A 23,787-nucleotide genomic window follows, 5' to 3' on the forward strand; every position below is an offset into this window, starting at 1 on the left:
CCACAGCCGCTCTCATCACCCCAGCGGCGAGCGAGGAGACTTTCAGCTCCACGCTGGGCCAGCAGAGTCCAGTCCCGAGCCCCAGCGGCGGGCAGGTCTGGGCCCATCCTCCAGCCCAGGCGTGAGGGGGAGAGCTGCAAGAAATCCCCCCGAGCAGAGGCAGCTCTCGCAGAAGTGGGGGTCGGAGAGCAGAGAGAAAGCCCCTCTGGCGGGCACTCTGGGGTTTCTGCCACCAAGTCTCAATCAGCGTCACAGAGCTGGGTTCAGAGACACAGGCCTGGAGAGACCTTGGCCATTGTGTAAAAAGGAGCCTGGCTTCCCTGATGCCTCCACGCTAGGGAAGGGGTCCTGAGTGACCACACAGACGGAAGCCGAGAGATGCCCAGGGACCCAGTGTTGGAGTCTGCCAGCCCAGGAACCAGCCACATGGGGGAGGAAGCAACAGACAGCCAGGAGGACACGTGACAACGTTTATTCTAAAAATGAATGACGAGGAAAATACAACATCAAAATATGGAGGGAAGCAACGCAAGCAGTGCTTAGACTGGAATTCACAAACTCCAGAAAAGTAACCGAACTGGGATCCATCACTGCCTGACACATCTCAGTACTTCAACCTGCATTGCCTACGAGCTTTTTAATCACCTTCTCATGTGATGATTATCTCATATCACTTACTGTCCATAAAGATAACTCGATGTATGTTTATTAGCGACGGTTCAGAAGTTTCAGTGTGAGGACCTGCCACTGGCCAAGGCTTGTACCTTGAACTGTCCTCAGGGCTGGGAACCCCTCCGCAGTCTTTCCTTTCGAGGGCTGGCTGCTGCCTCCCTCCACGAAACCCCACTTCCCCTCCCTCCACGTGCTCCCGGGACATCGGGCCCTGCGGACAGCAGCAAGCGAATTCCAAGTCCTTCCGGGGGAGGAGCTGGCCGGAGCTCAGCTGTGCTCAGAAGCAACTGCAAACACACACCATGACTCGCTCCCCACAAACCCAGCTTCCTGACCCGGAGCCCAGGACCAGCCCAGGAGAGGTGGTGGGGTGAAGGCAGCAGCCTTCCTTTTCCAAAGTTTACAGACACGTGACCACACGCACACGGGGGGTTTAAAGCCCGGCCCCGCCCCGCCCCGCACTTCCATATTCAATTCAAATCCATCCTCAGCAACTGGCCACCTGCCTCTGCTCCTCTCTGGAGAAACTCTGATGCTTCCAGAGGAATCGGTGTCCAGCAGGGCTCCACCTCGCCCTGCCCGGGACGTCTAGGCCATCAGCACCTCAAGGGAGCTGCCGAAATGAGTGGGTGGCTGGAAAGAACCCGAGGAGCAAAGGGAGGAAGGAGGGGTCCCTAGCAGGGGCAGAAAGGAGGCTGGGGTCTCAGCCTCTCAGGGGATGGGGACCCTAAAGCCGAAGCCTGGCTATAGGCGCTGCCCACTCCCCACCCTGAGCCCTGCCTGTGTCATACTGCGAAGGCTGCCAGATAAGACACTGTAGCTACCCTGAAACTGAGCAAATGTTTTAAAAAGATAGAAATGCCATAAAGACACAAAATACCGCTTTAGGTTTGTTGCTTATAAAACATACTTAAGCTACTTCCCACAAGGAAATACTTTCAGACTCTGAAGGAAGCAACCCTTGGACGTTGAGAGCCACAGCCTGCCTCTCACCCACAGCTTCCTGACCAGGCTAGGCTCCCACCATCGGCCCAAATCCAAGGGCGCTGTCCCTCACCTGTCTTCTGCCACAAGAGCTGGGGTGGGGAGAGTTGCCTCAGAGCCCTGCGAGGTCAGGTGATGAAGTCGTCCCACAGCCTGCCTGTCAACAACCCACGGGGAATCCCTTCGCAGCCCCACAGTCTCCCTTAGATAATCTGGTTGAGCTCAACTAGGGTAAAAAGACCCACTCGAGGACTACGACATGGTAGATAATTGACAACACATTTCCACTTTGTTGGATAATTTTTTAATAAAATGAGGTGCACACCACTGACACTAAGAATGGCATATGCGCAAAAGAAAACAACCCTTTTTGGCTAAGGGCTGGAGAAGGAAGAAAAAGCACGAGAAACGGGAAACGTGGGGTGGGTGTGCAGAGAGAGTGCAGTCTCACTTGCAAACAAGTGAAAAAGATCTAAAAGTCGCGGGCGGTCTCGGTGCCTGGGGCAGGGTCACAGGGCACACACACCACCCAGCCAACCCCACCGTCAACGACCCTCAAGATCGAGGGCCCACAGATGACATGTGTACAGACTTCTTTAACCCTAGACTTAAATTTATGCCACCAATCTCCAATCCAGTGGTGCACGGACACGCGCCTTCCCCAAACACACTGGCACACTGGCCCTGCTGACCCGGGTCCAGCAGCCCGGCCAGGCAGGGGCACGCGGAGGGCAGCATCTTCGGGAGGAAGGTCAGCTGTGCTGGGAACCCGCGCAGGAGGGGCCCCGAGTCACAGACCCTCTGGAGGCACCGCCCAAGACACCTCAGGGCGCGCGTGATCTCCAGGTAGACCGTACCTGACCGTCGGCTCTGAAGACACTTATACATAAATAGGCATAAATAAAACCCTCCAAAATCTACACTGAAGTCTAACTGAGACGTGGCTCGCACAGCAGATCTGGTAAAGGCACCACCGTGCAAGGCCTTCAACTCTGACCTCGCTCTGACCGCAGCAGTGGGTATGGGCAAGGCTCACACCCGAGTCTAAAGTGGAAATCACGATGTGTGGACACTGCAGACTCACGGCAGTGACACTTGTTGGAAAAAGAACAGTGTGTGTTAAACCTTAAAAAAAATGAAATACACCAACTGCAACTGTTTAGGTTATAAAAGTTTCTAATGTAGCAGCAGAGAATGTTTATAGAAAAAATATATTTTTAAGAAAATAGCTAAAAAAATCTAAAGTGATAAAAGTATTAAAAGTTTAAAAATATATCTTAAGACAAAATATTGCCCAAAACATATAAAACTTAATTTTAGAAAATTCACCTATCTAAAGTTGGATGAGGCTGGATGCGGAAGGGGGCTGGCATCCTCCAGCGGGGCTGTAGCAGGACACAGACGAGGGCCCAGGGCAGCCGCGATGACCGGCCTGCGGGAAAGCAGCCCAGCCCTGGGAGGGAGGGAGAGAGGGGGGAGCGGGCGGACCGGATGCTGTTCTGGGTCGGTCTCCTAATCGCAGACAAACCAGAGGCCAGCCCCGGCTGCAGGGCAGCGGGCACCCACACCCCCAGCGCGCCGGCTGCTTTCGTGGGCCTCGCAAACACATCTGCTGTGTGCCGCGGCCGCGGCTCAGGTCTCCACCAGGATCTCCACCACGTGGTCCAGCTCGCCCAGGTCCGACTTGCAGCCGGCACTGGGGGACGGGGCGGCCGTGGCGGCGAAGGCCTCCAGCCCGTCCTGGCCCGACTTGGCACCGCCCACCATGCCGGTCAGCACGGCGTCCAGGTCGTAGTAGGAGCCGTCCACGTCGGAAAACAGCTCCTGCACCGCACCGGGGCTTTGACTCTCCAGTGTCTCAAATATCTGATCGAGCGACTTGTGAAAGCTTCCTCTGTTTTCTCGAGGACCGTCCCCGTCCCAAACGGCACCGGGAGGGGCCCCGGGAGCCTGCGCTGCTGGGACCACTTGGAGCTCAGAGGCCGGGTCTCCGGGGTCAGGGGCCGGGCGCGCCCCCTCCCGCGCCGAGCGGCACAGGATCTCCGTGGACACCAGGCGGTCGCGTGACGCCCGCCCCGCGGTCTGGGGCACCGGCACGCACCAGCTCCCGTCCTGGGTCATCTCCTCTTGGATCTGCCGGACCGTGTTGGCGATGAGGACCGAACGGCACAGGTTGGGCTCCACCAGCATGTGGCACAGCTGGAGCTTGACCAGCGACATGTCCAGGAGCGACTGGCGCTGCAGACTGTACGCGGGCGCGGCCTCCTCGTCCTCCGCGCACTTCCTCTTCAGCCCTCGCGCAAACATCGTGCCCTGCGGAAACCGAGAAAGATGCCGTTGAGCCCACTTCCGGGTCCCCGCAGACTCTGCCCCAGGTTCAGTCTCAACGTCAGGAGTGACCCACGCAGACAGGGGCGCGGGACGGGGCTGAGGGGCAACTCCAGGCGGCTGCAGCCCCTGCGCGCCTCTGGCTCAAACCCAGCCACAGAGACCCTGTAAAGGCTGTTCTAGACGCCACCTCTACATCGCAGCGCAACCGTCTCCATCAGAAAAGATAAATGGGGCTTCCCTTGTGGCGCAGCGGTTAAGAATCTGCCTGCCAGTGCAGGAGACAAGGGTTCAAGCCCTGGTCCGGGAAGATCCCACATGCCGCGGAGCAACTAAGCCCGTGCACCACAACTACTGAGCCTGCACTCTAGAGCCCGCGAGCCACAACTACTGAAGCCCATGCGCCTAGAGCCCGTGCTCCGCAACAAGAGAAGCCACCGCAATGAAGCCTGCGCACCGCAATGAAGAGTAGGCCCTGCTCACCGCAACTAGAGAAAGCACGCGCGCAGCAACAAAGACCCAACGCAGCCAAAAATAAATAAAATAAATTTTAAAAAATAATAAATGGACCAAAAACAGGATAAATGCATTTTAAAGAGCTCAGCTGAACGGGAACACCGACTTTCCGAGTGTTGGCGCCTGGGAGGGAGGAGTTTGGGCACAGCACGGGGGCCGCGGGCAGGACGGGGGCCTCGGCTCGCCGGTCGCTGGCGCTGGCGGGCTGAGTGACGCACAGCCGGCTGACTGAGGGGTCCTGGCCACCAAGAGCCGTTCCTGCACGCAGGCGCAGGCTCCTCAGTGCTTTCACCAGCAGGGGGTCCCCACGCGTGCCACACAGCCCCCCTGAAAAGCTGTGCCCCAGAAGTTTCAGGGGAGATGCCGGACCTGCAGGGAGCCCCCGGGGCACTGGCGGAGCAAGCCGGGACGAGCGCTCTCCCGCCAAGGGCGGGCTCCGCCAGGCTGGGCTCTGCCTGCTCGGCTAGGCCACCCGCCCCCTTCCAACTCCTCCCCTCCCTCCGTGTCTGGAAGGCCCAGGCCCAGGGGCGGGGTCCTCACCAGGGCTTGGGGCAGCCTACGGCCACCCAGGCGGCATCACTCAGAGTGGACTCCGTACCAGCACCACGGCGTGACGCTGCTGGCTGGTTCCTGGGCCTCACCCGGGCCGATGCCAACCGGACGCAGCCAGCTCGCTGCACCTCAGCTCCCAGAGGCAAAAGTACAAGGAAGCTGTCCTTCTGAACAGACTCCAAGTTGGGAGACCTTCGGGGAATTAAAAAGCGGAGCAAGAAAGGGCCCCAGCATTGCCCCCACAAGCAACCTGGCGAGGTCTGTCCTTCCAAGCACAAAGTTAAGTTATAACGCATGAACTGTCTCTCTTTTCAAGTTCATAAAGTAGATAAACATTTTTATTTCAGATAATCCATTTGAGTTATTCATCAAGAGGGTTAGAATTTTTTTTTTTTTAATAAATTTATTTATTTATGGCTGCATTGGGTCTTCACTGCTGGGTGCGGGCTTTTCTCTAGTTGCGGCGAGCGGGGGCTACTCTTTATTGCAGTGCGCGGGCTTCTCATCGCGGTGGCTTCTCTTGCTGCGGAGCACGGGCTCTAGGCGCGCGGGCTTCAGTAGATGTGGCACGCAGGCTTAGTAGTTGTGGCTCGCGGGCTCTAGAGCACAGGCTCAGTAGTTGCGGCGCACGGGCTTAGTTGCTCCGCGGCATGTGGGATCTTCCTGGACCAGGGCTCGAACCCGTGTCCCCTGCGTTGGCAGGCGGATTCCTAACCACTGTGCCACCAGGGAAGTCCCAAGAGAGTTAGAATCTTTTAAATACGCTAATTTTTGGATTTCCTTCTTTAAAAAAAAAGAAAACCATCCCGTGGCCCCCTGTGGCTGCTGCTGGCCTATGACTGCAGCGTGGCCAGGGGTGCTGGGACCGGGTGGCAGCGCCTGTGCTGACCGGCTGATGGGAAGCTCTGTGGTGAAGGAAGAAGCGGCCCTGCCCCCACCTGCCCCCAGCCCCGCCAGCCGCAGCCTTACACAGACGGAAAAAGGTCCCCTGTCGTCTGAATCTCCTTTCAAGGTCGTAGCTCTCACCTCCTGTGTATTTAACATTTAAAAAACTTTTTAAAAGTGACTTCTTGGGCATTTATCCCAAAGAAATGAAAACCAATGTTTGTACAAAAATATGTACAAGAATGTTCACAGCAGCTCCACTCGTAAGAGCCCCATACTGGAAACCAAGCCCTTCAAGCGGGGAGAGGCTGCCACTCAGGTGCCAGCACACAGCACGGAGGAGTGACCAGTGGCTGGGGGACTCGGATGGGTCTCAAGGGGGTCATGCAGAGCGAGAAAGCCAATCTCAGAAGGCTGCCCAGGGCAGTCTCCACCTCTGTAAGGACCCTAACACGACAGATGGGTGCGCGGCCAAGGGTGAGCCCAAGGGGCTCTCTGCGGCGAGGACATGGCTCCGTGTGGGGACCACGGTGTGGGGACCACGGTGGGGGGTCCAGGAAGTGCTACGTGAGCTCCGACTGCACAGAACCGCACACAAGCGCGCGCGCACGCACACACACACACACACACACACACGAATCAGCTCCGTGGCTGCTCGGAAGCCAGTTTCCTGGTGGGGATGCGTGTCTGGGCATCTCACGCAGATGCCCACGCTGGGCGGCAGGGCAAGGATGCACCTCCAGGACGCTTCTTTACAACTGCCCCTGGACCCGTAACTATTGATACTTCAAAACAAAAAGTTTAAAAACTAAGTGACTATAGCTCATTCCCCTCAAGACTAATTTCCCCAGAACAGCAAACAGGTCTAACTTATCAACATAACCCCGAGGCCACAGCCAATCGTAACACTTGCACACACCCGCTTATTAACTGTCTTTAAGTGAATGACAGTGCAACCGGGCAGGATACCATGGGGGCCTTCCCGGTACAGGCCTTCCCCCACAGCCTCTGCTTTAGCGCCTCTCCAAGTACCCAGATGATAGTAATTGATGCACATTTCCTGAAGTTGTTTTGCAGATGTGAAAACCTCCCCCACCAAATGGAAGACGTTAACCACTTGATGGCCAGGAGCGAGCGCGTAGCCCCAGGCCTCCCGGAGCCTGAGGACTGGTCCTGCGAACCCCTGTGACAGCGCCCTGTTCCCTCAGCCATCAGCCAATCAGAAAATCGTGCACGACCTGATCGCGCACCCTGCGACCTCCCCCCCCACCCCCCACCGCCCCTTCCCTCGCCCGGCCTTTAAAAATGCTTTGCCGAAACCCTTCGGGGAGCTCGAGGCTTTTCAGGGCAGGAGCCACCTCGTCTCCGTGCAGGGCCTGCAATAAGCCTTTCTCTGCTCCAGTCTCTGGTGTTTCAGTTTGTTTGGCCTCAGTGTGCATCCGGCACACGAACTTGCGTTTACAAAAGCAGCAGCTTACCACCAAAATACAGGAAAAATACTTCAGTGACTTCTAGTAATAAGGGATTCAGGTTTTTTGTCTTGGCTACAAATTCAACTTTTACAGTCTTTTTCCCCCCAGTTACTTGTGTAAAAGTCACTGGCTTAAATTGTCTAAGCATATTGAGAATTACTATAAATTATGTCAATAAAGACATAATTTATTTATAATATAAATTAATCTATAATTAACTATAATTAATTTATAATTCATATGAATTATGTCTATAAAGAGACACCCTGTGTTGGGGTGAAAAAAATTAAGTTTCAAGGGTTCCTCTGTGGCAAGTTAATCACCTCTGGCTTTTAGCATCTTTTCGACCAAACCTAAAATCCTGACTCTGCACAGCGACCAATTTAATTTAGGGCCCAGGGACTTCCCTGGTGGTCCAGTGGTTAAGACTCCGCGCTTTCACCGCCAAGGGCCCAGGTTCCATCCCTGGTCAGGGAACTAAGATCCCATAAGCCCTGCAGCGTGGCCAAAAAAAAAAAAAAAAGATTATTTAAGGCCCAAACCAAACTCCCTCGAATAACACAATTAAGCCTGAGTTTACCGACAGAGGCAGTCGAGCCACCCTCCACGGGCCCCATGCAGCTCAGGTCAGCGGCCACTCAGGCTGGCGGGGTCGGGCCGGAGACCACAGCTGACCCACAGCCAGGAAACCCTGGGACCCCACCTCCCTTTCCGCGAGGGGTCCTCAGAACGCCCAGCCCACGAATTCACGAGTGGTCAACCCAGGGGGAGCCCCGGGGGCTGAGCTCAGGGCCGGCTGCAGCCCGGTGTAGTCAACACCTGGGGCAGCATTGCCAGGAAAGAAGGGCAGAGGGCAGGCTTACGGCTATTCGCTCTGAGAGCCGGGAGGGACACCGCGATGACACCCGATCCGCCTGGGACACCCAGCCACCATCACAGGAAGCAGCCCAGGAAGCAGCCCGCTCCCTCCGCGCCAGACCTGCAAGAAGTCAGACCTCCATCTCTAGCGACAGCCCACGAAGCCCTACAATTGCCCTGTGACATCCCCCCCAATGGCCTGGCTTGATCAATAACCCACGGCTTCCACGGTCTTTGTCCTCGCTTCCGACTGAGGACCAACCGGAGAAAACCAGACGTGCCCCAGCCATCACAGTGGCGCCCGGGTCTCGCCGGCCGTCCAGCTTCCCCAGCCCCGCAGCCCCCATCAGGACCCCCGAGCCCCCTCTCCCCTGCTGCCCGAGTCCCTGCTCAGCCCGGTGGTGGTAGTGGTGGCGGCGGCTCCCTGGCCGCAGCAGCTTGGAATCAACAGCCTCTGCTCTCCTCGCGAGGCCGCCTTCGTCCACCTCCACAGTCACTGCAGATAATCGGGAAAGAAGCAGAAAGCACAAGACAAAGACACTCGGGAAGCAGTCACCACGCCGGCTCCCAGCGCTTCCCGAGCACGTGTTTGAGTCTCGGCAAGTCCTGCTTTCCTTGCTCGCCACACCTTCCCTGTTACTCAGAACTTTACCACCACTTCTGACAGCCGTCTGTCCCAACATACAACGCCCTGATCATACTGACGGCTTACCCAGGGCTCTGCCCTCCCAGCCTTCCAGGCGGGTGGAGGCGGCCCTCCCAGCTCCAGCGCTGACTCCTCAGCGCATCTGCAGGGCGAGGGGCAGCGCGACTTTACCAAGCTGCCTCCAAGGAAGGAAGAACCAATTCTCCCTCCGCCATTTCTCCTGCACTGATGTGTCACAGCTGCTGGGGAGCTCCCCCTGCGCTTCACCGACGGTCCCAGCCCCAGCTAGACCCCCCCAACCACATCCCTACCCCTCCCACCCCACACAGCACTTCTGCCTGCTCGGGCCCCTCCACCAGCCGGTTTCACCACCCGACATAACATTACTTAAGACTGAAAATCAGCCAGTTGAATGGGTGAAGTGTGGTGTATCTGACAATGGGACACCACTTGGCAAACAAAACCCACCATGAGACGCAAGGACACGCCACGATGGATCTCAAAACACCACGTGAATATGAGTAACAAAGCAAGAACAGGAACACAGGGACCGTACTGCTATGTATATGAACTCACTGAACAGGCAAAGCTAACCCAAGTTGTTGCCACTGATGAGTCACGACTGGCGGGAACTCCCTGGGACGGTGGGAATACAGCCCCTCTAGATGGGCGCCTGGGTCACACGAGAGGATGCATTTGTCAGAATTCACTGAACTGCACAACTAACATCTGTTCGTTTCATTGCATCAAATTATACCTTCATAATAAACAAAAATGCATCAATAACCAATGTGATGGGGGTGGCTACCACATTAAATCTAAACACTTTAGATACTGCCCGCCCCCGGCGCCCCGATGGGCAGGCCAGAACACATACAGGCTCCAAGTCAGCCCAAACTACTCCCCACAAACGTTCCAAAGCCTAAGCGACTGTTAATTTGTGCCACACTCCACAAAGAAGATGCTGGCCGACTTACATCTACGGAAGGGGGCAGCCTGTGGACAGTGCCCGCCACCCAGAGGCTGGGTGAGTGGGTGGGGTCACGATGATCTCAGAAGGTGGCCTGCGAGGGTTCCCCCTCCTTAGACATCTGTGTCTGGGACAAAGTCAGAACAGAGCACGGTTCAGAAGGGACCCTGAGAGATGCTCAGGGCAGAGGTGGGGACCCAGAACCCCTAGGATGGCCTGGTGGAGCACAGCTCCCTGCCCAGCAGTGATTGTGGCCGGAGGGCACTGAACCCTTCCAACATGGGGTGACACAAGGCCCTACGCCTCCGAGGCTGTCCTAACCGCAGAGCCTGACTCACCGCTGAGTGCTGAACAAAAAAATGTTAGGCATTAGCCACCTCCGTCACCTCCACAGTCGTCTCACCACATAGCTGGTGAAACACCCGAGGCCCACCGAGTCCCCACAGTTAGCATGTGCCACACAAAACCCTCCAACATCCCCGGACAGCCGGCCGCCAGGGTTGACCCCCGTGGCCGCACAGCACCGCCCTCAGACCTCCTCCAGACCAGGTGCAGGCCGGACAGAGGAACATGAAGACGGACAGACAGGTCAGGAGTTCCACGTGGCGGTGAAACCAGGGGGGGCACTGCGCCCCCCGACCCCGAGCACTCCCAGCAGAGGGGACCCCAGTCACAGCCAGGTCCCCGTTCCTGAGCAGCTCTCACGCCACGTGGCCACCATCTCAAGAGCCGGTGGAAAATGCAGATCCCCAGATCCAGAGCAGCAGGGCTCGGGGCGCTGGGGATAGACTCGTCACCATGACCTTCAGCCACGGCCAAGCACTCTCGTGAGTTTCAGGTTTCTAAGGCAAATCAACATGAACACTCTCAGTTTCTGTCTCACTATCAGATTGGCTTTGAAATACTCATCAAAGAAAACTGAAGGCAGAGCAGGCAAAACAAAATTTTGAGAAGGCTGCCTCTGAGTTGTGTGGCGGTCACCCCTCCACTATTGCCTGTCTGCAGCTTTCATAAGCTAGCACTAAAAAGTTGTTTTCAAGTACCTTTTTTTTTTGGCTGTGCCGTGCAGCTTGTGAGATCTTACTTCCCCGACCAGGGACTGAACCCGGGCGCACAGCAGTGAAAGCGCAGAGTCCTAACCACTGGACCTCCAGGGAATTCCCTCAAGTACTTTTGTTACTTGGAATAAAATACACAAACCTTCTCTGCCTGGGAATATGTTCTCCTAGCAAGTTGAGAGAAACTTCCAGCCCTCTTTCCAAGATAAAACCTGTCATTCTCTCTCTCCAAAAAAAAGGAAAAAAAAAAGGTCGTAACTGATTTTTTTATTCTGAATTTCTACTTTAATTATAATACATGGTGAAACTTGAAAATAAAGAGCAATTGTATGTAGGAAGTTCATACAATATTTAACTTAATTTTGTAAGCGGACAGTATCTTCTTTGGCTCATTTTAACGTAACAGTAAACTCAGTCTGGCTGTTCTGTGTAAGCAACACAGGGCCCCACAAGAGGAAACACGGCGATTTCCAGCAGAGGGAAACCCTCTACTTGGACCACAGCTTCTCCCAGCAAACAGTTACCTGGTGGATGCTTTTCCTGGGAATCCTGCTTTGGGGACAATAAGCTTTTGAAAATGTAGAGCTGTGCTTGCCTCTGACTTGTGGAAGTGAGTGCCTGGTACTTTTCCTAGTCCTCTGACTGCAGCAGGATGTGGTGGAACAAGGAGCCCACTGAAGACAGCTCCCTTAGCAGCCAGGGTCTGGGAGTTCTCCTCCCCCCACATCCTGCTCCCCTCCCTGATGTCTGTCTCCACTGGACTGGGCAGCTTAGGCCAGCCTGCAGGGGAAGCAGACAGAGCACCAGCTTCAGGCCACCCAAGGCTGGCATTCCTTGCTCCCTGATACCCCCTTGACCAGCTTAGAGAGAAGCTGGGTCTCCTACAGTATGGGGAGGGAAGCTATTGCAAAATATCCTTAACATTCCTTTTCAAAGCAATTAAAACTGAGACACAAAGTAAAAGAACCCAAACTGAACACTCGCAGGCATGCAGCTTACTACACGGAGGCAGCCCTGCCCCCCGGGGTTCCAGAGAAAGGTGCCCCTGGCCGGGCCATTTCTGGAAGGCAGTATAGTATTGCAAATCCCAGTTCTGCTAAAAGGACCTAGGATGAAATTCAAGTGTTCCATCGCTAACACTCACCACCCACTCCTCGCTCTACAAGGAATGCAGATTAGGAAGGAAACCTAGAAACATGGACAGATGGGTGGATAAAAGGATGGATGAATGGATGATGGATTGGTGGACGGGTGGGTAGATGGGTGGATGATGGATGGAAGGATCGACCGGTGGGTGGAAGGAGGCGTAGAATGAGGGATGGATGAGTGACAGAGGAGCGGCAACTTGGTGGCACTGTGGTCAGGGCTGTAAATCCAAGTCGGCCAGACAAGTGGCTCCCCAGGGTCCCTACAGGTCTCCCAGGAGGGTCTTCGTGGGAACCAGGAGGAGCAGGAGGGCCTGCACTGACCCCTTCCAAGTCACAGGTAAGAAGACAACGTAGGGACTTCCCTGCGGAGGAGCCCAACAGACCCATCGTAACTGTTTCTCCTCTTAAAAAGAGCCCCCAATTAGGTTAAAGGCAAGGCTATATATTACTTTTGACTTGAAATGGTGCGGAACAGCCAAAGTTTAGTCTGCGGCGGCAGAGGGGGAATCCCAGGAGGCCGGTCACTCGTCGAGCTGGCGGGGGGCGCCGGTCATTGCGACTGCGCCCCCTTCTCCGACGCGCCCCCGGACCCCCAAGCCACCCCTCCCCCGGACTACCCCCAGCCACCCCCAACTCCCCAGGCTGTCCTCAGCTCTCCGGGTCCCCCGCCCCAGGCCGCCCCCCAAGGACCCCACAGGCTCCCAGGGTCCCCGACCACGCCCGAGCCCTCCCGGGAACCCCGCCGCCGCACAAAGGCCCAAGCCCCGCCGAGAAGCTCACCTGGCAGCCCGCGTCCGCGCCGCCCGCGCCACCGCCGAGGGAGGGGCCGCCGGGAGGGGCGGAGCCGCCGGGGAGGGACCGCCGGGGGCGGTGCCGCGCAGCGCCCACAATGGGTCGCCGTGGCGCCGGCCGCCCCGCCCGCTGATTGGCCGGGCGCGGGGGCGGAGCCTCTGGTTCAAACCATGGGCGGGGCCTGGCGCCCGAGTTCCCGCGCGGCCGCGTTGGCCGTTGGGCCCGCGCCCTCGGCCGCTCCGCCCCCGGCGGCTCCCAGGTCTCCGCGCGCGGCCCCAGTGCGCCTGCGCTGGCCTCCGGAGGGTGGGGCTGGTAGGGCCGGAGAAGACGGGGTGGGGGAGGGGGAGAGGACGGGGTGGGGGAGGGGGAGAGGACGGGGTGGGGGAGGGGGAGAGGACGGGGTGGGGGAGGGGGTGAGGACGGGGTGGGGGAGGGGAGAGGACGGGGTGGAGGAGGGAAGCCCTGCGCCTGTGCTCCCTGGACTGCTCGTCCCTCCAGGGGCTTCAGGTTTACCTGTAAGAAATGAAATCACAAAAGTCGAAAGGAGGGACTTCCGTGGTGGCTCAGTAGTTAAGAATCCGCCTGCCAATGCAGGGGACACGGGTTCGTGCCCTGGTCCGGGAATATCGCACATGCCACGGAGCAACTAAGCCCGTGCGCCACAACTATTGAGCCTACGCTCGAGAGCCCGCGCACCACAACGAAGAGCAGCCCCCGCTCGCCGCAACTAGAGAAAGCCTGCACGCAGCAACGAAGACCCAACGCAGCCTAAAATAAATTAATTAATTAAAAAGAAATGGAAAGGAGAGGAGGTTTCTTTAAAAAATAACTTCTCGGGCTTCCCTGGTGGCGCAGTGGTTGAGAACCTGCCTGCCAAAGCAGGGGACACGGGTTCGAGCCCTGGTCTGGGAAGATCCCACATGCCGCGGACCAGCTGGGCCCGTGAGCCACAACTACTGAGCCTGCGCGTCTGGAGCCTGTGCTCTGCAACAAGAGAGGCCGCGACAGTGAGAGTCCCGCGCACCGCGATGAAGAGTGGCCCCCGCTTGCCGCAACTAGAGAAAGCCCTCGCACAGAAACGAAGACCCAACACAGCCAAAAATAAATAAATAATAAATTAATTAATTAAAAAAAAAAAAAATCAATTATAAAAAAAAAAAAAAAAAAAAAAACTTCTTAATGGAGAGGTCCTAAATAGGATACACAGAAGGACTCACAAAACTAGATGAAAACTGTCATTGTCATGGTTTATTACTGCGAAAGGATGCAGAGATAAAGATTACATCTTCCGTGTGTCGGGCTGGAGGCTGGAGCCAGGAGCATCCGTGCTCGCTCGGGGCTTCCACACCCCCACCCTAAATCTCAACTTAGACTATGTGGTGTGGCCCCAGGCCCCCAGCAAAACACTACTAGCTGGCAGGACATCCCCTCCCACGACCCGAGGGCAAAGACCACACCTCTCCTTGGGCAACTTTCCTTTCTTTACTACACAACAAGGGAAATCCCCAAGCTCAACGAAGATCTTATTTCTGTCATCTACTTTTAAATTATGACTGATGACATTATATCAGGACATATCAGAATTTTGGGAATTTCATACAATTTTGGAATAGTTATATTAATACATACGTATACAAATATAAAGTTAAAAGGTTTAGTATTCCTTCTTCTTTAACAAGTGTCCCATGTAATTTAACATCAAATAAGCCTGATTAGTTTAACATTTTACCGGGTGAGAGACAAATCCTTTGAGCTTTTCCAAAGGCCTGCTGGAAGAGTCCAGAGTTACTTCAAGGTCAGAAAGACTTCACTTAGAACCCAACTTTTGGAAAGTTTGTCAAAAATATCAAAAGATTTTGGACATTTGCTCAAACAGGACAATGGACCATTAAGAAATGATGCTTAATTATCTATTTGACCGAAGTAATGATAAAAGATTTCAAAGATAAATTAAAAAGTTACATAGTTGTAAGCAAAATGTAGCTATTTTAATATTGAGAAGATTCAGTTTTCGTAAGTAATCAAATACCTGATTAAGACAACCTGAAACACAGGAAATAATCTGGGTAAAACACAATTTTGGTTTTCTAAGCAGATTACTAAAAGGTAAGGAAAAACCTTTCACAATCTCTTATCAGAAGCAGGCAACAATTCAAGAAAACCTCGTCCTGTTAGCATATGAAACTTAGGTTTTAGTTTTACATAAGTACACTACTGATTTTAAAGCTTATTTTTATTTTTTATTTTTTTATTTTATTTTATTTATTTATTTTTTAAAGCTTATTTTTAAAACCCTTGTAATAGCAATTCAATTTTAGCCATCTTGACCACACATAAATTTCCTTTTTTTAAGATTCCTTTTCCACAAACCTACAACTTAGTATTACCATCCAGCTTCTGTCCTGTCTTTCCTTTTTCCTATTCTGAAACAATCAGATTCACTTTAGAACAAAAGTACTTTCTTTCCCTCAACAAAGTGCATTTCCATTCCTCATACCTTTTCTTACCAAAAACACACATCCTACTTTCCTTGTATAGAGTTGTTTTCTTTTATTATTTCTACTAGTTTTAAACAATTATGAATGGTCTGTTACTAGAAATTTATCAATAAAATTCATAATTCTTAAAAGCATATTATCCTTGTAGTAAATTTTACAATGCGGCATGTTTACCAATAGACCCAAATATCTTTATTTCCTTTGTAAAGGAAGCCAAAAGTGAATGAAACTATTTTTAGTTATGTTTCAGTATTTTATCTTATTTGGGAATAATCTAGATATTTAATGACTACCCATCATTTAATTTAACTTAGCAAAACTGTAAGGTTTCAGGTTACCAAAAAGGTCTGAGGAACCTATTTAAAAGGTTTACCTACAAACTTGTATCTCATCCACATCCATTCAATTCATTTGTTTTCAACAGTCATATTTAGATCACTCATGAAAAATTTTATCATACCCAGTTATTTTTCTTGCTGGCAAATTATTTAACAAAGATAACATGAACTTGTCTTGTCTGACCAACAAACCCAGGTAGGGGACTTTCATGCTGGTCCAGTGGGTAGGACTCTGGGCTCCCAAAGCAGGGGGCCCGGGTTTGATCCCTGGTCATCGGGGAACTAGATCTCACATGCATGCGCAACTAAAAAAGATCCCACGTGCCACAACTAAGACCCAGAGCAGCCTAAATAAATAAATAAACAAATATTAATAAATAAATAACTCAGGTAGAATGCCTGCTTTTTTTTTTTAAATTTTAAATCTTTTATTGTAGTTTGAGCATATTCATTTCTTTTTTTTTTTTAACATCTTTGTTGGAGTATAATTGCTTTACAACGGTGTGTTAGTTACTGCTTTATAACAAAGTGAATCAGCTATACATATACATATATCCCCATATCCCCTCCCTCTTGCATCTCCCTCCCACCCTCCCTATCCCATCCCTCTAGGTGGTCACAAAGCACCGAGCTGATCTCCCTGTGCTATGCAGCTGCTTCCCACTAGCTATCTATTTTACGTTTGGTAGTGTATATATGTCAACGCCACTCTCTCACTTCTTCCCAGCTTACCCTTCCCCCTCTCCGTCTCCTTAAGTCCGTTCTCTACGTCTGCATCTTTATTCCTGTCCTGCCCCTAGGTTCTTCAGAACCCTTTTTTTTTTTTTTTAGATTCCATACATATGTGTTAGCATATGGTATTTGTTTTTCTCTTTCTGACTTACTTCACTCTGTATGACAGACTCTAGGTCCATCCACCTCACTACAAATAACTCAATTTCGTTTCTTTTTATGGCTGAGTAATATTCCATTGTATATATGTGCCACATCTTCTTTATCCATTCATCTGTTGATGGACACTTAGGTTGCTTCCATGTCCTGGCTATTGTAACTAGTGCTGCAATGAACATTGTGGTACATATCTTTTTTTTTTTTTTTTTTTAATAGCTACTTTTTTTTTTTTTTTTTGCCTGTGTTGGGTCTTCGTTTCGTGCGAGGGCTTTCTCTAGTTGCGGCAAGCGGGGGCCACTCTTCATCGCGGTGCGGGGGCTGCTCTTCATCGTGGTGCACGGGCCTCTCACTATCGCGGCCTCTCCCGCTGCGGGACACAGGCTCCAGACGCGCAGGCTCAGTAGTTGTGGCTCACGGGCCCAGCCGCTCCGCGGCATGTGGGATCTTCCCAGACCAGGGCTCAAACCCGTGTCCCCTGCACTGGCAGGCAGATTCTCAACCACTGCGCCACCAGGGAAGCCCCTGTAGATTTTTAGATGATGGCCATTCTGACTGGTGTGAGATGATATCTCATTGTAGTTTTGATTTGCTTTTCTCTAATGATTAATGATGTTGAGCATTCTTTCATGTGTTTGTTGGCAATCTGTATATCCTCTTTGGAAAAATGTCTATTTAGGTCTTAGAATGGCTGCCTTCTTTTCAGAGTTGATAACTCCAGAGACATGTTTATTTTAATTAAACCAACAACTCCAAGTTAGCTTTAATTCACCAAAATTAATCCCAGATCACATAAACCCCAAAAGCACCTAGGCCAGTCTGTTATATTTTAATTCATATAATGACTTGTTTGTTTTTAAACCACTTAATTAGAGCCCTTTTACAAATTAATGTTAACAATAACCAGAGATAGAAGAGAAAAATAATACCACACAACTACAACACATATATAGACACACATGAAAATACAGATAGATGCAAACAGGGACCTTACAGTTTCATTTAAAATTCTAGCCATGTCTTAGATATAAGCTCAAAAGAATAGTTAGATCCAAACTGTGCTGTAAGGATCCTTTTAGAGCTGTTTATGAAGTCAATTTGTCTTTTAGAAGCTTCTGCATACCAATCAAAGAACGCATTACATGGTCTCCAGAGACGTTTGGAATCCTCTCTTTTAAGGGGGCCCCTTAAGGTGGACTTATTTCAAACAAAGTTTCCGCCTTTAGAACAGGATGGTGACTTACCGAAAGGCTTCAACAAACAGAAACAGAAAGCAAGTTTTCTCCTAGAGGTTTTGGAGTATATTTGTCTATAATCAAAAACCTAGGGCAATTGCTATTTAAATCTTTCCTTCTAGTTGTTATTTGCTCCAGTTAAGGTAGAAACAGTAATTAAAGGTTTAGCATTTGGATCCAATTTTAAAGGGGCAGGTTTTTGCTGAGGAGGAGAGAGGGAGATGGTGCTAAGGGCTGAAGCTGAGACAAAGGGGGTGGGGTCTGAGTCAAGGGGATGGGGCCTGAGACAAAGGGGTGGGATCTGAAACAAAGGGGTGGAGTCTGAGTCAAGGGGGTGGGGCCTGAGACAAAGGGGTGGAGTCTGAGACAAAGCAGGCAGGGAAGACAAGCAAGACAAAGAAGCTGGGGGAGGTAACACAAGGAGCCCCAGGCTTCATAAGCCATTTTGTTCTTTTCTAGGTTTTTGTTGTTGTTTTGGCCAATTTAGAAACGGTACCTTGCAAAGAGGCAATTTTAGAGTTTTGTGCACATTTGGAAGCTTTTAGGTGCCAATAAAAATAAATCTACCATTCATTTTGTTTAATTTTAGGACCACGGTCCTCCAATGTAATCCTAACAAAAATGAGTTTGAGATTAAAAGTTCCCCATAATGTGCACTGTAATTCCGGATTACTTTTAATTTGTTTGGCCCACTTAGTTAAAATGTGCATATGGGGGTCCATAGTTTTTGAATATGAAACTGGCCAGAGTCCCTGAAGGCGGGCTGCCCTCAGAGAATTTAGGAGACTGGGATGCCATTTCCCTCAGTTCTCCTGGAAACCCAAGATAGTTGCTAGAGTCCGAGCCCAGATTCCAAAGGGAATAAAGGTCCCGGTTAGCGTGATACCCAAAAGAGAACCCTGCTGCCGCACTCCAGAAAACAACTGAGCACTTACCAAGGACAACGCCTTGAACCAGAAAGGACAAAACCTTTCCAGGTCCCATGTAAAGTCTGAGAGCTCAAAACACAAAAAGAGCGGGGCGTGGAATCCAAGAGGAGACGCACCAAACCGAAAGCAGGTGGCAACTCACAGACGTGATGAGCACGAGGGGCTCAGTGTGGGCAAGTCACTGCATTCCACGAGCTGTCATCTCTCGGGGTTTGCCTCCTTTGGACCCCACTTCTGACACCAAATATGTCAACTTTAATAATATAGTAGCCAGTTATTTTACCAGCAAAAGTGAGTTTATTCAGGAATAGCCAGAGGAACAGCAATTCTGCGTATGTGAATTATGGTGGACCCCAGGCAAATCCAGGGAACAAGGAGGAGGAGCTTGCTTTTATAGGGAAAAGAAGGGAGTTGGGAGGGGCTGTGATACCCAAAGGGTGGGAGCGAGCCCAGAGCCCCGAGTATGAAGGCTTCTCATTGGTTGGGCTGTTATAGCCCCTGACTGGGCTGTCGTGGGGCAGAGAGAGGTTTTCTTCTTCCTGTTGGATTGTAATTGGAGGCACCTTTTGTGGGAGATGTAGGTAAACGTCGTTTCCTGTTTGGGGTAATTGATAATGCATAGGAGGCATGAGAGCTTCCCCTACAGGCCTGTCCCAGCTCCTACTTTAGTCTCTTTAATTCCACAAAACTGTGTGTGCTGCTTTTCTGTAAACTGGAAATTATTTCAAAACTAAAAGTTGGATAAAAGTATATACACAAAATAATTCTATATAGTTTCCATGGGTACCTATATAGGCAAGCAAACGTTTAGGAAAAGTGCAACTTCTATAAGTATACATGGATATAATAATAAAGGAAAGAAAACGGTGTCTTTGTGAAACTGAAGAGACACGGCAGGGGAGGCAGCGTGAGAGAGCTGAAGGAAGTAAAAGGGGTCGATCAGTGTGTGGCTGGCACACCTTCTGATGTGGAGCAGGCCCTGGGCACAGGAGCTGTGGTGGACTGGAGGCAAATGCCACTAACCCTGAAGAGGCCAAGGAGCAGGATGGGCAGGTGCAGAGCACAAAGGTCCTCCCCTGTGTGTGGGCTTCCTGCTCAGATGGCTTTGCCCCCAGAGTCTCAGAGTGGCTGCAGCAGCACCAGACCTTGCACCCAGTCTCACAGGAGTTCTGGGGAAAGAGAGAGCCTTTCCTCCAGGACGCAAACTGAAGTTCTGGCCCACCTCTCACTGGCCAGAATTGAACACATGCCTTTCCAACGGTGTTTGGCTTAGGGCAGAGGTTCTCCAGGTGTAGGCCTGCACCCCCCAGCAGCAATATCTTCTGGGAACTTGTTATGGATGCAAATTCTCCAACCCAGAAGCTCTGGGGCTAGGCTCTGTCTGTCTGTGTTTCAACAGGCCCACCAGGGCATTCTGATGTAGGCTGAAACTTGAGAAGCAATCAGAGCCCACCCAGAGCCGAAACCCAGCAGTGGAGGGGCGGGCAGGGCAGGGTGGGCTGTCATCTCCAGGCGAGTCAGGAATGGTCATGATGGAGGAAGGTGATTATCTCCTGAGCATCAGAAACAACAGGTACCCTGCTTACCTCACCTGACACCCTGGGGTGAGGCTGGGAGGTGGTCTGGCAGGGCTGAGGGCAGAGCCCACTGGGGACCCTCAGCCACCCTGCCCACCCTGCCTGCCCATTGCCTGAAACCTAGGCCTCTGTCACTAGGGGGCTGTGGAGCCCCAGAGCCATGAGTGGGGGATACATAGGGGCCACTGGGGTTGAGGCCTCTCAGCCCACCCTCCTTTGAGCTGTGGTGGCCCCAGAATGTCCCTTCAGGGGCCTTGGGGCTGCAGGCTGGATGAAGGGGGTCTGATGTGTCTTTTTTTACAAAACAGCTTTATTGAGATGTGACCACATACCATACAGCTCACCCTTTTAAAGTGTACAAACCAGTGTTTTTAGTGTATCCACAGATAGTCAATGTTAGAACACTTTCATGCCCTCAGAAAAAGCCCCCTGCCCTTTAGCTACCACGCCCTACTGCCCCGCCCCCAGCCCCAGGCGACCACTCATCTCCCCTCTGTCTCTATGGATTTCCCTATTCTGGACACCTCTTAGAAATGGCATCATGCTTTATGTGGCCTTTTGTGTCTGGCCTCTCACTTAGCATGTTTTTGAGGCTCATCCACACTGTAACACGTGTCAGAACTTCATTCCTTTTCGTGGCCGAGTAACAGTCCGTCGTGTCATAGACCACGTTTTGCTATGGACACCTGGCTACTGGGGATAATGCTGCTTCCAGCATTTGTGTACACGGATGCTTTCAACGCTCTTGGCTACGCCCTCGGAGTGGCGTTGCTGGGTCACGTGTAAACGTGAGGCACCGGCAGACCGTGTCCACAGCAGCTGCCCCGGCTGGTGGCGGGTGCGCTCTGGGTGCCTCCCGGGAGGGCCTCCCTGCTGCGCGGCCCTGGCCACCTCCGCTCTGCCCGGCGCCCAGCGACAGGGCCACCGCCGGCCCTGCTGGTCCCCGCCCTCCCCGCCCCAGGGGTGTGTTCCCATCCCCCGGGGCCCAGCCCCGAAGCCCCGTGACCCTGCAGTTTCTCCGGATTCGCACGAGGCCGGGAGCACCGGTTGATGTCACCGTCAACCATCACGTCACTGTCACTTGTCACCGGGCGCAGGGCCTCTCTCGGCTTCTCTTCCCCTTCTCAGACCGGGCTTTGGGCCCGCCTCCGCACGCCCTGCCTGCGTGGCCCCTTGTGGTTTCTCCCGTTAGAACCGCTCTAAGGGGTCCGGATCCGGCGAGGAAGGGGCGCTGAGACCCAGGCCGCGGTGGGGCCGCCTAGTCCGCTGCCGCCGCCTCGGGTGGTGCTGCCCCCTGGCGGCCGCGGGCCGGACACGCACGGTGCGCTCAGCCTCGCGGTCGCCCTCTAGGGGCCGTCACTGGGACGGGCGGGCCTTGGTCATCAAGAACTTGGGTCTTCGCAGGACCCCGGGGAAAGACCACCCAGGAAGCTGAAACGAGGCTCTAAGTCTTGAGCGCCCACTCGGTGTCAGGCACAGCTTAAGCGGGGGACAGACAAGATGTCAGTGAACGTCCCCAACAGCCCTACGGGCAGGTCCTGTGGCCATTCCCAGATCACAGGTGACGACGCTGGGCTGGCGGGGGTGAAATACCTCGTCCAAAGCGAGCTGTCCTCCGACGTCCGGGGTTTCCGGAAGGTCTTAGAGTAACACGGGGAGCGCGGCTGTTTCCCCACTAGGACCAAGCGCTCCCACGAATGTCAGCGTGCTTTCCTGTCCGCTCAGGAGGGCCTCGCCGGCAGGTCCCTCTCACTGGGTCAGGAGGCTTTGGGCAGCAGTGTGTCTTCCTGGGGCTGTGCCGCCCCTTCTAGACCAACTCCAGACCACGTGACCCCAGGATTCCCAGCTAAACCGTTCAGAACTCACCTCCTCCACCGCTGCCGTGGCTTCTCCTTGGGCCTGTCCCCACGGGGTCCGCCCGGTGGGCACACCTGTGGGCTGCGGCCACTCGCGAGCCCGGCGGAGTGAGGGTGGGCCCCCGAGGGGGCCTGACCCTGCACCGGATGTGCGGGTGTATCTGGCAGGGCTGGGAGCCGGGGTGTGTCTGGTGGGACGGGGCTGTTAGGTTGTTGGCTTTTCAAATATTTGGACACATGTGAGTGCTGAAGTGTCGGGGGAGCCTGGGTGGGTCTCCCAGCTGGCAGGGTGCTCGCCCATGCACGCGACCGTCGGTCCCTCAGGGAACAGCAACGGGCCCTGTCCAGGGAGCTGCGAATACATCAGTGAACAAATAGCAGGGTGTCCCTCCAGGGAGCGCTGGTCTGGGACACACTTGAGGAAAGAGGCCAGGAGTGTAGACTGGGCTGCTCGAGGTGGCCGGGCAGCCCCGAGGGGTCTCGGGGCTCCCCTCCTCAGCCCCTGCCTCCTTCCATGGACCCCAGGACAGCAAGGGTGGGCCTCACTGTGCCTGGCTCCCTCCCCACCTCGCGGAAGCACGGGGAGCACTTTGTGGAGGGGTGGGTGGGAGAGGGAGGAGGGAGGGAGGGAGGGGGTGGGCGGAAGAGGGGGAGGGAGGGTCAGAGGGAGGGGGGTGATGGAGGGAGGGGAGGCTGTCTGGCCAGCTCTCAGGCTCTGTAACCCCACTATGAAAGTGAGAAGTTTCCCTGAGCAGCGTGAGTCAGACGAAGGAGAAAGGTTGTGGTCGGTGAAGGAAGCTTCAGCCACTGATAAGACCGCCCTGGGGGGAGGGGAGGTGTGCGTCCGGGAAGACTGTGCCTCGGGCCAAGGTGGGCCCTTGACCACCGCCTCCCCAGCTGCTCCCCAGGGTCTCGGCCGCAAGGGCAGGGCCGCCTCACGCCCTGGGTGGCCCTGTGTCCAGCACGGAGCTGGCAGGTGACCGGAGCCCAGCCCCTCCCTCGGGCCCCCCCCCCCCCCCCGCCTCCGGGCAGCCCCTCCACTAAGGGCTGTGGATGGCGGATTGGGACCTGGCTGGGCCCTGAGCACGGAGCCTGCCCTCCCCAGCGGTGACAGCCCCTGCACGCAGCCACCTTCTAATTTCATGTGGCCCCATGTCTCCTGCAGGCACCCTCTGAGACTCCCGGGGGCGGAGACCCTCCAGGCCACCCCTCCCGGCAAAGTCCTGGCAGCCCCTCTCCTGAGCCAGCGGCTCCGGGGCCTGAGCCCTGCCTCCGCCACAGTGGGGAGCTGGTGGGCCGGGCAGAGCTTGATGGGACCCTGCCCGGGAAGAAAGGGGCCGTTTATTGGTTGCATCATGTCAGCAAAAGATGGAAAAGTAGGCAGTTCCCAGCCTGGGTGTGAAGAGGTGATGGTGAACTAACGGGGAAGCCCCTTTGCTGGGGGCTGGGGGCTGGGGGCTTGCGTCCAGGGTCACATGACACACACACACACACACACACACACACACACACACACAGGCGGTCCTCTGAGACAGTCCCGTGAGAGGACAGAGGGAGAGACGAGGGGCAGGGGGGACAGGCCGGG

The 23,787-nt window shown here is 53.8% G+C and overlaps 1 protein-coding gene across 5 annotated transcripts; it reads right to left on the reverse strand.

The window, feature by feature from the left end:
* Window positions 1–1,944: 1,944 nt before the first annotated feature.
* On the reverse strand, window positions 1,945–18,796 carry CDCA4 (cell division cycle associated 4). 5 transcript variants are annotated; one of them, XM_059915147.1, is made up of 3 exons: window positions 8,273–8,552; window positions 6,022–6,081; window positions 1,945–3,969 (listed from the first exon to the last, which is right to left on the reverse strand). In XM_059915147.1, exon 3 carries the CDS (start codon window positions 3,961–3,963, stop codon window positions 3,289–3,291), a length of 675 nt encoding a protein of 224 aa, XP_059771130.1. In that variant the 5' UTR covers window positions 3,964–3,969; window positions 6,022–6,081; window positions 8,273–8,552; the 3' UTR covers window positions 1,945–3,288. The 5 variants fall into 5 exon arrangements, with proteins under 5 accessions (XP_059771130.1, XP_059771132.1, XP_059771129.1 ...); XM_059915149.1 differs by lacking the exons at window positions 6,022–6,081; window positions 8,273–8,552 and adding an exon at window positions 18,776–18,796; XM_059915146.1 differs by lacking the exons at window positions 6,022–6,081; window positions 8,273–8,552 and adding an exon at window positions 12,870–12,923.
* Between the last annotated feature and the right edge of the window lie 4,991 nt (window positions 18,797–23,787).

Source organism: Balaenoptera ricei, chromosome 2 (genome assembly GCF_028023285.1).
Source record: "Balaenoptera ricei isolate mBalRic1 chromosome 2, mBalRic1.hap2, whole genome shotgun sequence".
NCBI lineage: Eukaryota > Metazoa > Chordata > Mammalia > Artiodactyla > Balaenopteridae > Balaenoptera > Balaenoptera ricei.